This window comes from Prionailurus bengalensis, chromosome B2 (assembly GCF_016509475.1).
Source record: "Prionailurus bengalensis isolate Pbe53 chromosome B2, Fcat_Pben_1.1_paternal_pri, whole genome shotgun sequence".
Classification (NCBI taxonomy): domain Eukaryota; kingdom Metazoa; phylum Chordata; class Mammalia; order Carnivora; family Felidae; genus Prionailurus; species Prionailurus bengalensis.
In genome coordinates, this window is record NC_057349.1 from 91,858,320 (window position 1) to 91,872,475 (window position 14,156).

At 34.5% G+C, this 14,156-nt stretch overlaps 1 protein-coding gene across 5 annotated transcripts in view; it reads left to right on the forward strand.

Moving 5' to 3' along the window:
* The window catches only part of GRIK2 (glutamate ionotropic receptor kainate type subunit 2), a 662,286-nt gene that overhangs the window by 633,271 nt on the left and 14,859 nt on the right, over nucleotides 1-14,156 (forward strand). For all 5 annotated transcript variants that reach the window (XM_043592013.1, XM_043592015.1, XM_043592014.1 and 2 more), the window contains one exon: nucleotides 13,390-13,640. In XM_043592013.1, coding sequence (XP_043447948.1) covers nucleotides 13,390-13,640 — 251 coding nt within the window. The remainder of the gene's footprint in view (nucleotides 1-13,389; nucleotides 13,641-14,156) is intronic.

The window sequence follows — 14,156 nt, forward strand, 5'->3', positions numbered from 1 at the left end:
CCTTCTTGGTTTCTCTCTTTCGAATATTGAATGCACATTGTACTTTGAAGACTAGGCAGACTCAGCAGTCCATGAGCTGGTAGGAAAGCAGCAGTCTCAAAAAATCCATTAGGGCCAGTTGGTGTTATTTTGGTTTGCTGTGTTCAATTTGGTAGAAATATTATAAAGTGACTGAACGGTCTCATTAAAACTATTTCTATTTTTAACAAGGAGTTAATAGCATGCTTCATTTGTTACTTCCGCATGACTTTAATCACATATATAAAATATGTGTCAGCTGAGAAGGAGATGGAGGGATTGTGTTCATGTCTGTGCATATTGTTGATGCAAAAGTTTTCTATAATATAATTTGTTCCCATTTTACGTGTGGGCTTAACTCATTAGTAAGTTTTAAGCAGTCAGTGAATAACTATTTCTGTGAACAAAATCCAAATTAACTCAGTCATATCATAATCATACAACTACTGAAATAAGTGTAATACATGAAGATGTGGAAATATAAAAATGAAGAAAAGACTAATGTAGATATTTTTATAATGCTTTTGAACACTAAGGTTAGATTTAAAGATCATTTTATCACACACAAAATTGTTATATACATTTTATTTGTTATATTATTTAATTATAAATGCTAGGATATATTCCTATTTGATAATAGGGTTTTAATTTTACCTTGGTAAACTGTTTTATAACAAGTTTTATGTTAATGAATATGAAATAGTAGTAATCCTCTTAATGATTCTCTAGTAACTTTTATCTCATTACAATGCTCTTACCCATAATCAGCTAAAGTAAAAAATGTTGCAATAGGTTGTATCATTGACTCTTTTTAAAAAAAAATTAACATTTATTCATTTTTTGAGAGACAGGGAGAGAGAGAGAACAAGCAGAGGAGGGGCAGAGAGAGAGAGGGAGGCACAGAATCCGAAGTAGGCTCGAGGCTCTGAGTTGTCTGTACAGAGCCTGATGCAGGGCTCAAAACACAAACTGTTGAGATCATGACCTGAGCCCAAGTCAGACGCGTAACCGACTGAGCCACCTTTATGGTAGAAGTATACAACTTTAACATATGAACAATGTAAAATTTTTTTCTTCACTTCTATTTTCTAATGTTAAATGCATGAGATCTCACTGCTTTCTTTCTTTCTTTCTTTCTTTCTTTCTTTCTTTCTTTCTTTCTTTCTTTCTTGTTCTTTGATGAAGTGGGAGATACATATTTGGTATTAGGAGAGGCATGTTGTTTGTTTAAGGCAGATTCCAGTGTTTATAAAAATAGAAATCAGTATTAGAAGCATGTTTTTTTCTCTGTTTTGCTCACCATCCATTTCTAAAATTCTCAATCCATCATATAATAAGTACTATAATATTCATCATTATAGATGCATAAAATCGTTGGCCTTCAGTTCTTCAGCTTTACTGAAGTGAATGAATACATTTGTCTTCATTAGTTGAACATAATGCACAAAAATTGATGCAAATTATTCATCTTTCTGCAGGTCAAACCTTCCATTAAAATGCATTCTATCTTTTCATTGCCTAAGCAGCATAATTTTAATGTTGGTGAAGCGATTTTGCAAGGCTAAATCAAGATCTGATAATTTTCAGGGCCTGAATTAAACAAAAAAAAAGTCAAATTACACTTGTAGAAGTTGTATATTTCTGGCATACTGTTAACGTCTAGATTTCCTGTCACTGAAAACAGATGAGAGTCTCAGTAAACTATGCCTGCTCCACAGATCATCAACAAACTCTGCGTGCTAGAATCTAGGAAGCTTCCAGAGGGAATTTGATGAATTGTAAGCACCAGTGTGAGCAGTTTTCATTAATAGTGTAAATGCTGACCAAATGGTGCCCAAACAATGCATAAATGGATAATTTTCATGAAAACAGAGCTAGTTCTGATAGATTTTATATGCAAACATTGGATCATTTCATTCATTTAATTAGCGTCTTGTGCAGATTTGTCCAAGGCCATGGGTTCAAACTCTATTATAGATTAGTTAGCCAGACTGACTATGCCAGATTGTTACCCTTTGGTTCGTAGGACTAAGTAAGATCAATCATTCTTACAGGGGAAAAGAGTCAAAGCACAGAGGTAAAATGTGTAAATACTAGATTCCAAATATGGCTGCCTTGCATTTGATGGTCCTCATGTGAAGGGCATTTTCTTAGCATGCTGTATAGAATGTGGGGCCATTGTAGTCAGGTGACTTATGTTCAAACCCATTGGAATGTCATAGGTGTCTTAGTTGATGTCACTGAGCCTGTCTGAGACTCAGCATCCTCATCTGTAAGTGAGGGCAAACATGTCTACATAATTGGGTTGTAATAAAGATTGGGGCACCTGGGTGGCTCAGTCCGTTAAGTGTCCAACTTCAGCTCAGGTCATGATCTCACAGTCCGTGAGTTTGAGCCCCACATTGGTCTTGGTGCTGACAGCTCAGAGCCTGGAGACTGCTTCGGATTCTGTGACTCCTTCTCTCTGCCCCTCCACCTCTTACGCTCTGTCTCTCTCTGTCTCTCTCTCAAAAATAAACATTAAAAATTGTTTTTAAATAAAAAAGATTGAACATATTATATTTGTAGTATTTGGATCAGGACACATGCACCACAAAGAATTACAAAGGACTGTCTTAAATGTTTTATCATTATTGAAACGATGTATTGTGGTTTTTAAGTTATTTGTATCTTAGGTTTTTGCTGTCTATTCTTTAAGTAATCAGACATATCAAATATATTGTAGATAAGGCAGATTGTTAATATAACCCATTCCTAACCACATGGAAATGTTTTCCTATGGAACTTAACTAAGGTTTTGCCATCACGTAATCAGTATACTGTAGTTAGCTAACCATCATTTGGGGGGAAGAAGGTGATTGATATCTACTCTGTAAAGATGAAATAATTCCTATTGTAGACCATTATATAAATAAATAAAATACAGTTTTTCCTTCCAAGCATTTCTTGAATGTTTAGTGAACAGAGTCCCAAGATGTATTCAGAGAACAGTATCTCTAAAGACATGTATTCTTCCTTTGTATTTGGTTTATCTATAAGAAATTTTATCATTGTACAACCTGCTTCGCTCTGTAAAATAATGAACACAAAATATAGATATACAACATCCCCTTTCTTAAGGAGACATTTGTGAAAAAATAAATTGAACATAAATTATGGAGAATACAACCTGGAAAGGTGGTCTGGTATATAATGCAGGGACTCAGTGGTAGATTTCAGTGAGGAGAAAGCAGTCAGATCAAATTGCAATCAGACTTGAGCTCTACTTTAGAGGATAGATACTTACTCTTTTCAAAAAGACATCCTCTCTCCAAATTTTGGGGTACTTGGTGATTAACTACAATAATGACTTTATTTAAAATGGTCCAACTTTTGTAATTTGTTCATTATAGTTTGATATTAGATTTGGAATGAAAACATCATACTTAGGAAAGTATTGCTGACATTTCCATTCTTACCACTATTCAAATGATTACTATGCAGATGAAAAATTGTAAGAAAGGCAGGATTCCAGTATAAAACTATTTCTATTTTCATACTTAGTGTCAGAGTTTCATGATTTAATATCCAGAGAAGAAATGTGACCACAAATCTACTTCACCAGCTACTTTTTAAATAATATATATGAAAGATGTCAGAACCAGTGAAAATAGTTTACTTTTTCATAATATGCTGATAATATTTGCCCTTCTTATTCTTTTCACATAAGTTAGAGACTATTCAGAATATGAATAAAGGGCAACTGGCTAAAACTCATACTGTATAACTTGAATTTTTTATTAATAGACTTTTTTGTGCTTCATATAAGCATCTCCTTTTGTTATTTTAGATACTTGAATGTTCTCCTGAGGATTCTGCAAATAGTCTTTCAAATAGAATACATTTACATTGCTTTTCTATAGAAGTCATAAAGACATTGCATTTTGAGGTTTACTGCAAAGGGAAAAAAAACCACAATCTCTATCAAATTTAAGCCAGTTATTGATTTTGAATATACATACTTCAAAATTTGCTATATCTATGATGTCCTTGGTGATACATCCACTTGACATTTATATACATATTTGCTCCCTAAATGCATGTAGTCTCTGCCTTATGGTTTTTTACTTTTCCTCTCTCATTTCTACTTTAACAATGCATTTATTTTTGGCTCCATTCCATCATGACCCTGATATCTTATACCTAATTCTATCTTCTGTATCTAGAAGAAATTAACTAAGTGAGTTTGGGATGCTTTCACTATCATTTTTCCTTCCCATATATACCTTCCTAAAACAGAAATGTGATAGAAAGAAAACAGAAGAAATGTAGGCAAAAAGCAGCAAAAGAGAGTTATTTTCCCGACCCTTATTTTCAAAGCAATGCAACCTTTTTTTGTACCTACTCAGCAGACTAAGATAGTTTCATCTGTTACAAGACTATATAATACTGTGTTCTTCATTATAATGATCCTCATATTTATAAAATGTTATCCAATATATGTATTTTTTGTTGCAGTGAAAACTCTAGAAAGGTAGTGCTCATGTGACATTATTCATCACTATATGCCTGGAATCTAACACCTGTGATAAGTACTATACACACCTGTGTGTGTAATATAGTAAAACAAAACAAAACAAAACAAACAAACCATGATTCAGACATGGTACCCCCACCCAGGGCATTCATATTATCACTTAGTAGGGAAAGAAACATGGAAAAACATTAGAATATGATATACCAAATGCTGTCCTAGGGTGTCTGTAATGCCATTGCACCAAAAAAGAGGGATCCTGTATATCTCTGTGGCAGTCAAGAAAAAGTGTGCAAGTATAGTGAAGGATGAACAGAAACTTATCTGAATGAGAAGAAGTTCAACCAGAAAATTGGAGGAAGTGTGGAAATGTGGCTCCCCAGGCAATGGGAAGTACATTTAATGTGTATTGCTAGCAGGTTAGATGTAAGGAGAAGTGGATAAAATAAGAGAAGAAGCCTGTGATAGATTGAAGAAAGGATTGTGTAACACATTTAGGAATGGAGATTTTATTCTATAGCTGTAGAGCACCACCGAAAAATTTTAAACAAGGAAATGATGGTCCTAGATATCCAATGCAGAAAGATTACAAGGTATCATGGGAGAATGGATCACTTTTATCTGTTGTTTACCATTCTGTGATTATAATGTTGATAATTTGATTTCAAGATCAGATTACTCTTCTATTTCTATGATTCTAATTAATGGACTCCTTATACTCCTATCAAATTGAAGGGTTTTAGTTGGATGCCTAGAAAAGAAAATGTAAAGAGGGAGATAGAACTTCATACCAATTTAGCTGTTATCTCACAGGAAGTGTGAAATGGGCCCCATGAAAGTATTTAGTTGCTATATATATTAAATGCTTCATTTGAAATAAATATATTATAATTATTATATATAGATTAAATATCTAGGTATAGTTTGGGTTCATATGAAATGACTAAAGATAACATTGCAAGCACGCATGACCAACATTTAGTGATTAATATATTATTTTATTTATGCATGTGTTCACCCAACAAATATTGTGTCCTTATTGTGTGCTGACAAAGCAAATAAAACCCCTGCCCTTATGGAATTTATAACTTATTAGGGTAAATGAGCATTAAATAATCACAGAAATTAATTTTTAGTTACAAACTGAGACAAGTTCTAAGAGAAAATGAACAATGATGCTATGGTACTGTATAACAATATTATTGACTGAATAAAATGGGAAATGAATAAAATAAGTAAATAGAAACACTGAATAAATCTGGAAATATAGAAATATAAAATTAAATCTGAAATGTAAATGTAAAATTTGTCTCAGCACTTCTTAAAAACAAACATGGGAAGGAAAATGTCCTTTGAGATAATAAAACCCATCTTCTGCTGAGGCAAAGGCTCTAAGAGAATGTGCTCTGGTTCTATCTTTATTGGAAGATTTGATGGAAAGAATGGTAAAAAATAGATACAGCTCTAAAAGCACTCAAAATTTGTTGTGCATTTATGGCACTTAGCACTCATCTCAGGATAGGGAGCAGGGAGCCATTTCATAAAATTTCACATTGCCAACAGCACTGTAATTTAAGAATGGAAGTTGAAAGTTCCAGCAGACACCCTCAGATCTTCTGGGCTAGCTGCTCTTTTACTTATTAAAGCACTGACCAAGGAAAACTGCTGGCTGTTGATTAAATGCAAGGAATGCATAAGAATTTATAAACTGACTTGTTGCCCAAACTTATTCCATAAGGTCAATATTAGAAGTGTGAAATAAGGCTGTTTATGGACTCTACTTATTCTACTGATTTTAACAAGAGCCTTAGAAGATGTCCTATATCAGAAGTTCTACCCTGACATATTTTGGCTATATCATACTCTATATATTATAATTGATTGAATATTCATTCAAAAAGAATTTGTTGAATGCTTGCTGTGTGATAGGCACTGTGCTAGATGATGGGTGAAATAAGGTGAATAATGAATGCTTGATTACCAATAACTGACAAGTAGCCTTGTCTTAAGCCCACACTTAAAGGGCTTCAAGTTCTTGGGTATATGTTTTAGAAACATTTATCAGATGAAACTCTTTCAGGGGTGCCTGGGTGGCTTAGTCACTTAGACTTCCGACTTTTGATTTCGGCTCAGGTCATGATCTTGTGTTTCGCCAATTGGAGCCCTGCATTGGGCTCTGCGCTGACAGTGAGGGACCTGCTTGGGATTCTCTCTTTCTCCCTTTCTCTCTTCCCCTTCTCCGCTCTCTCTCTCTCTCTTAAAATAAACAACATAAAAGAAAATGAAATTCTTTCAAAATAAAAGGAATAATTAGGGAATTATTAAAGTTCTTTGAGCCAAGCCCTTGAAATAACATATGCTTAGTGATTATGGTATAGTCTCATACCCACAAGATATGTACATAATTGTATTTCATAAAGTGCACAATATCTTGGAGTAATGACCAGCTAGAAGAAATCTAAAATTATGAGTAGTCTACTTCAGAGAAATATCTTCCCAGACTCAAAGGGAGCAACTACCAGAATGTTACTTAAGTCTGTGTCATTCCCAGCACACAATATCATCATAATGATCTGGATAACTACAAAATATAAAACAAAAGAAATTGAAGTTATCTAGGATGTTGACAGAAAGGATTTGTCGTTATGAAAAACAGCAGTACTTAGCCAGCCCCTCCAGATTTTAACAAAATGTTAAAAAGATTTTAATGCTGTTAGGAAGAACAAAGGCTGTGTACTTCCCCCCACCCCCCCAAATTGTTTTTTTCATCAATTTTAATATACAAATATATTTAAATAACTGTTACAACTCTTGATCCTCAAAGGTATCTAATAAGGGGACTCAAAAGCCAGGTGTGGAGACATGTCTTAAGGTGAGCAGTGTGATATGAATTTTTATGAGCTGATGCTTCATGAAGCATATAGAGCATTAGATGAAAAAGAGCATACAAAAAAAGAAAATGCAACTTGATGAGCTATGGTGTAATGATGTGTAAATTCAAAGCCAGGGAGGAAGATATCTAAGCAGGGACAAGCAGAAATATCTAACAAGAAACATAGTTTTGATGGAGAGTACTGATGTAATAAGAATAGTAATTATTGGGGGCACCTGGGTGGCTCAGTCGGTAAAACATCTGACTTCGGCTCAGGTCATAATCTCACAGCTCATGAGTTCAAGCCCCACCTCGGGCTCTGTGCTGACAGCTCAGAACCCGGAGCCTGCTTCGGATTTTCTGTCTCCTTCTTTCTCTCTGCCCTTCCCCGTTCATGCTCTGTCTCTGTCTCTCTCAAAAATAAATAGACATTAAAAAAAGAGTAGCAATTATTGTTATCTAAGGCAGTACTTTTCAAATTGAGATAAAAATAAAATAATTGAAGGGACATTAATAGATCTACAGGGAAAATTATTTCCTTAAAAATAATTTAAACATTTTATGTATTTATGTATTTATTTATTTATTAAGTTATTTATATTTAGAGAAAGAGGACAAGGGAGGGGAAGAGAGACAGGGTGACAGAGAATCCCAAGCATGCTCAGCACTGTCAGTGCAGAGCCCAATTCAGGGCTTGATTTCAGGAACCCTGAGACCAAAAAAGGAAATCTGTGGAGAAAATCCAGTTTTGGAAATATTGGTATAATGAGTTTTAGAATGAGATATTTATACAAAGCAAGGGTAATCTTGTTTCTGACCTTTGTAATTAAAGCATATAGAAGCCTGATTTGAAAGTAAAGAAAATTTTGGCAGGATGGATAGGAAATTACCAGTGTATGGATATGATTTTAGCATATTTCACTGAAGCATGTCAAGTATCAGACAACTTGCTGTGCAACCTTTAAAGAGAAGCTATTTATCAATCAATATGCCTGCTCAAGAATTAAACATAATGCTGACCTCATTTGTTTTATCATTTCTATGCTATCTAGATGTTTTGCAATAGGATAAGGAAAATATTGGTACATACTTAAAATTGTGAGTTTGTAAAGAATATGAAAATGACAAACAAATGGGCAGATCAATAAATTGTGTTTAGGCTTAGAGCCAAGTACATATAATAACATGTGGCTTTCATCCTGTAAGTAAGAAATTTAGAATAGTAGAAAGGAAAGGAAGGAGGGAGGGTAGGGAAGAGAGGAAGATGAGAAAGGGAAAGGAAGGGGAACAGAGAAGAGAAGTGAAGGAAAGGAAGGAAAGGAAACAAGAAGAGAAGTCAAGAAGAACAAAAAGAGAAGAGTATGAGAAATAGAGGAGGAAAGGCAAAGGAATGAAGAGCTGGAAGGAAGGAATCGCCTCAATTTCCTAAGCCCAGGAAGTTAGCTCTGAAATACTTGGTGGGACTTGTATTAATTGTTTATAATAATCAGTTTATTTTCCTAAGGAACTTTTAATCTATCTGTTGGGAGGGATGTTACTGAAATTATAATTTTATGTAAAATTCTATTGTCAAAATTTGACATTTAGGGACATTTGGAGACAGTAATTCTTTTATTGAGGAAATTCTGAATAGGTGAATTTCTAGTTTTTATTTATGCCCATGCATGTACTATTACTATGTATCACTTGAGGCTGCCTCTGTGCCTCCTCAGTGCTCATTTTGAGCCCCAAGTCTTAGGCATCTGACATATGAAGGGATATCACTATGTAATAATAATGTTTTCTTTGCTTCTTTTTTTCATTCTTTCTTTCCTTCTTTCTTTTCTTTCCTCCCTCCCTTCTTCCTTCCTTCCTTCCTTCCTTCCTTCCTTCCTTCCTTCCTTCCTTTTATAAGCTACAACCTTTTCTATCTGGTAAATGGGATCCTTTGGAAAATTGTAAACACACACACACACACACACACACACACACACACACACACATTTTAAAAACATAACACGGGGCACCTGGGTAGCTCAGTTGATGAGCGTCTGACTTTGGCTCAGGTCATGATCTCACAGTTCATGAGTTCGAGTCCTGCGTCGAGCTCTCTGCTGACAGCTCAGAGCCTGGAGCCTGCTTCAGATTCTGTGTCTCCCTCTCTCTGCCCCTTCCCCGCTCATGCTGTGTCTCTCTCTGTCTCTCAAAAATGAATAAATGTTAAGAAAAAAATTAAAAGAAAACATAACAATTTCTGTCAGTATGGACTATATGTTTAAATAACTGAAGAAAATTTCATTGTGAGCAAGAATATAAAAGAACCAAAAATCAGACATTACAAAGTGAAAATGGAAAGGCCAAATTCAGATCTAAGAGAAATTTGGCATATCCTGCGTGATTCAAAAAAATGATTTATTTGCCAACATTTTAATGTAGAGAATTTTAGATAGAATGTTTCATGTGTTCTCACACACACACACACACACACACACTAAAATATCTGGCAACCCTATGTTGAAATTCTCGTAGAGTTTTACTAAAACTGGAGGTGAAAGTTAACCACTGGGATGTTGCAATTTTTCAGATATTTTTGTCTAAAGTGCTTTTTCACTCATTTATGGCTGTCTGTCCTCTTAAGCATTTGAGGATTGACTTTTAGTACAATACTTTGCATTATAATAGATATATTTACAATTTCCTCAGTAGTTTTCTAATCAATCTTAAAATCCTCTTGTAAAAATACACATCTTCCTTGGAGGCAGCCTTGCTGTGCACAAATGGCTTCTCTCATTGCCACTCAGTGTTCTCATGGTTCCTGCCTTGCCAGCATTTGGATTGAGGCTGGGTTGGAGTTTGGGCAAAACTGAAGCTCTATCTATCTAACTAATGGCTGTTCACTTCATTAGAGCTAAGCACTTGGCTGTTCATGTCACAAGGAGGATGAAAAATACTTTTGTTCTTTGATCTCAATGTATCCTTGAGATTTTTCAACTAGATGAAATTTCAGTCCATGCTTGACTTCAACTAATATCTATATAGAAATTCTTCCCAAGGAGCACCAAATGATATACCAAAAGAAGTAATGATTTATTGCTGAATTGTTTCTTTAAAAAATAATTACTTAAACTAAATCAGTGACAGAATGATAAGTAAAACATGGCAAGGATTTACTTTCATCACTTATGTTCCCTATATTATCTTGTTAAAGACCTCTAAATGAGGTATATTAACTTTGTAGCTTTGATTTAACCCAAATTCTATTTACACGTTACTATATTTATGTTGGAAACAAGTATGGGGAGATTTGCTAGCAATGAGAAATTTTCAAGTTTACAGTAAGTGCTAGAAATAGGAAGCACAGCCAAGCAAGACATCAAAGCGTATCTATCATTTCTTGAAAAGTGGGTTGCTTTTGTCTGTGCCTTATTTTGAGAAAGTAGGGGGAGAATATTGTGTTTGAAGATATTAGAATAAACATTCTAATGCAGTTTAATGGGTATGGCGAGTTGGCAATAAAATGGTATTGTTCAGGATGAGAAATAAGCTGGCTCAAAAATATTACTTGGCTAGATCAAGACTTTTTCATATTTGAAAGTCTACTTTTCAAGTCACTATCACCCCAAATTTTGCTTACAATTGTGCTTCCAGAAAAGAAACCACATTTAATTTTTTTTAAATTTATTTTTTGAGGGAGAAAGGAGGGGGAGGGGCAGAGAGGGAGGGAGACACAGAATCTGAAGCAGGTTCCAGGCTCTGAGCTGTCAGCACAGCGCCCAATGCAGGGCTCTAATCCTCAAACCATGAGATCATGACCTGAGCCGAAGTCTGACGCTCAATCGACTGAGCTACCCAGGGGCCCCCAAATCACGTTTTGTATTAGTCATACATGGCCATTTTCACAAGTTCTATTAGCACAAATTTGCTTCAGATGCTATATTTCTAATTAAAAGACATATTTAATGAACTGCAATTCTGCTTAAAGGAGATTTTTTTTTCCCCTCAATCGAACATTTATTTTGCTGAGAATACACATGGTTAATCAGAATGGCAATTCAACGTAAAAGTGACCTTGAAGCTGGTGCTAGGTTAGATGCAGTGAACTAATGAGAACTTGATAGCCAAACAGATGGCCTTAATTTATGGTTTTTAAATACATGTCAGAGAGACTGAAAACACTAGGTTTTTACTCTTACATTATGTTAGGAATGCCTCAGTCAGATATTATGCTCCCCATAATATGAAATATTTGTTGAGAGCCTATTATGTGAGAAAATATTGAGAATTATGGTAGATGATACATGATAGAAATAGATGATAGATAGATATACATAGGTAAATCTAATCTATTCCAAATAGTTTATAATCTACATAGGAAAATAAGTCTCATCCTGAAAGGTAAATAATAATAATAATAATAATAATAAAAGTGACCTAGGCTGAGTGTCTGGTTAGTGATCAAAGTAGAAAGGGACATCCACTGAGACCTGAAGTGGGTGAGGGACTGATTTTAAACTAAATATTTTCATCAGAGTGGCATTTGGAAGAGAGCACAGCAAAGAAGCCAAGAGGCAGACATTCCTTTATTATCATGAAGAATTAAATGTACAGTGAAAATAAAATATTTGAGTTTTAAATATAGGAATGGATAATGTCCCTTTTTTAGGAAAGCTGGAGAAATGTTGTATAGAAGGATTATAGTTACACATTTCTTCTAAGATTAAGGATTACATTAAAGAAACAACTCACCAGCTGGATTTGGTAGATCATCACTCCTCCAACTTTTTCAACAGACTATTTACTGCCTATGATTTCCCTTGTTTTTCTGCTTTTAGCCTGACTATTCCTGCGAAGAGAGTGAGGCTGAATTGGCCGTGTTATATTAAGCAAGTAAAAGCAAGATATATAGTGGTATCCCTTTTGAGGCAGAAAAGTTTCCTGATGAGGTTTTTAATCACTCTTAGCAAAAATAAAGTTTCAGTATAGGTCCCTGTAGGTATATTTAAGTAAAAAAAAAAAGGTATCAGAGGCAATATTGAGTACAAACTAAAATTAGTATTCTTATGTAAGCAGAAAAACTTATGAATGAGTATATGCAGAAAAATGGAATGTGCAGTATAGTGTTTGAGGAAAGAAGATGAAACTTTAGATACAGGCTATTTCCAGGTGGGAAAAAGAAGTAACACCAATCCCTTGAGATGGGTGTTGAAAGATGCTTGTAGTTCAATATTATTCTATGCTTCTGGGCAACCAATTAGAAAAGCTATTACTTATGATATGATGGCTAATGCAGATTAATATCTACCCCCATTACCATAAATACTAAATTTCATTTATACTGTTGCCAACACTGGAAAGAACATTTCCCTCCAAAGCACAAAATAATACATAAACTGTCCAAAAATCTTATGCATTGTCATTATGATTTTTGAATGATCCATGTCCTGTATAAGCCTTTTATTTCTTTTATTCATATAAAATAAAAAAAATAGAAATGATTACCTATGATTTGCAAAGTATTAGCTATCCCTGAATACAGCTTGTTAATCATAATTGCCTTAAATTATTGCACTTATTCATGTGAAACACAATTTTCCCCACAACTTTCCTAAAAATAGAGATTACTGGTTTATGAATGCTCTTATTCAATGTGGAATGATTCCTAAACATTAGCAAACTATCCTGGCACTCTATAATGTCTTTTTTAGGTTTCTACCTCTGCTTTACTTATTTTCCAGTGCTGAGTTGTCTGCCTTTTAAAAAGAGACATTTTCTTCCTTAAAAACAAATTTTATTCTATCGTTCAAAATCAGAAAGGCACTACTTTATCTTGTTACTTACTTATCTTAACTGTTCTTTGTCATTTTCCAGTTGTTTTTTTCTGTTGAACATAAATACTGGATTACTTTGGAGTGTCTGGAAGAAGTTCTGCCCTCCTCTGATCATGTTAACCTTTAATTATAAAACCCCAGTTTCCTTGCAATAGCTAACCTATCTTCTCTCTTCTTAGGTTCTCCATACAGAGACAAAATCACCATAGCAATTCTTCAGCTGCAAGAGGAAGGCAAGCTGCACATGATGAAGGAAAAGTGGTGGAGGGGCAATGGTTGTCCAGAGGAAGAGAGCAAAGAGGCCAGTGCCCTGGGGGTTCAAAATATTGGTGGCATCTTCATTGTTCTGGCAGCCGGCCTGGTGCTCTCCGTTTTTGTGGCAGTGGGAGAGTTTTTATACAAGTCCAAAAAAAACGCTCAATTGGAAAAGGTAAATGTCACTTTTTTACAATTTAAGGCAATCGTTGTGATAATAAAACAAACTATTTTTGATCTTTCCAACCAAGGGTAATTCTTAGAACGGTGACCGCTAATTGTCTTCTGCCATTCATTATCTAACAAAGGTTCACAGAAAGAATCATGATCAGCTTTGTGCTTTTTAATTTAAACATGATATGTTTAAATCGAAGCCAGCTTCAGAACAAGTGGCTATTTCTCCTTTTACTGAAGCCTGAAAAGGAAGAGACTTTGGCTGCTTGAAGTTCTTTGTGGTTAGTTTAATGGAGGAATATAGTTAATTAATGAAGGAAGCAAAAATAAGAAATTGTAATATGAAGAGAAGTACTTCTCTGCAGATAAAAAGTGCTTTAAAATACAATCCTGAAGAACAGTTTCAAGTTAGAGGGTGAATGAAATTTTTGTTTGAAGATTTTTAGTGCAATAAATTTCTAATGGAAAAAAGAAATCTTAACTTGCATTGTGAAAATAACAGCTAATTTTCTGAATT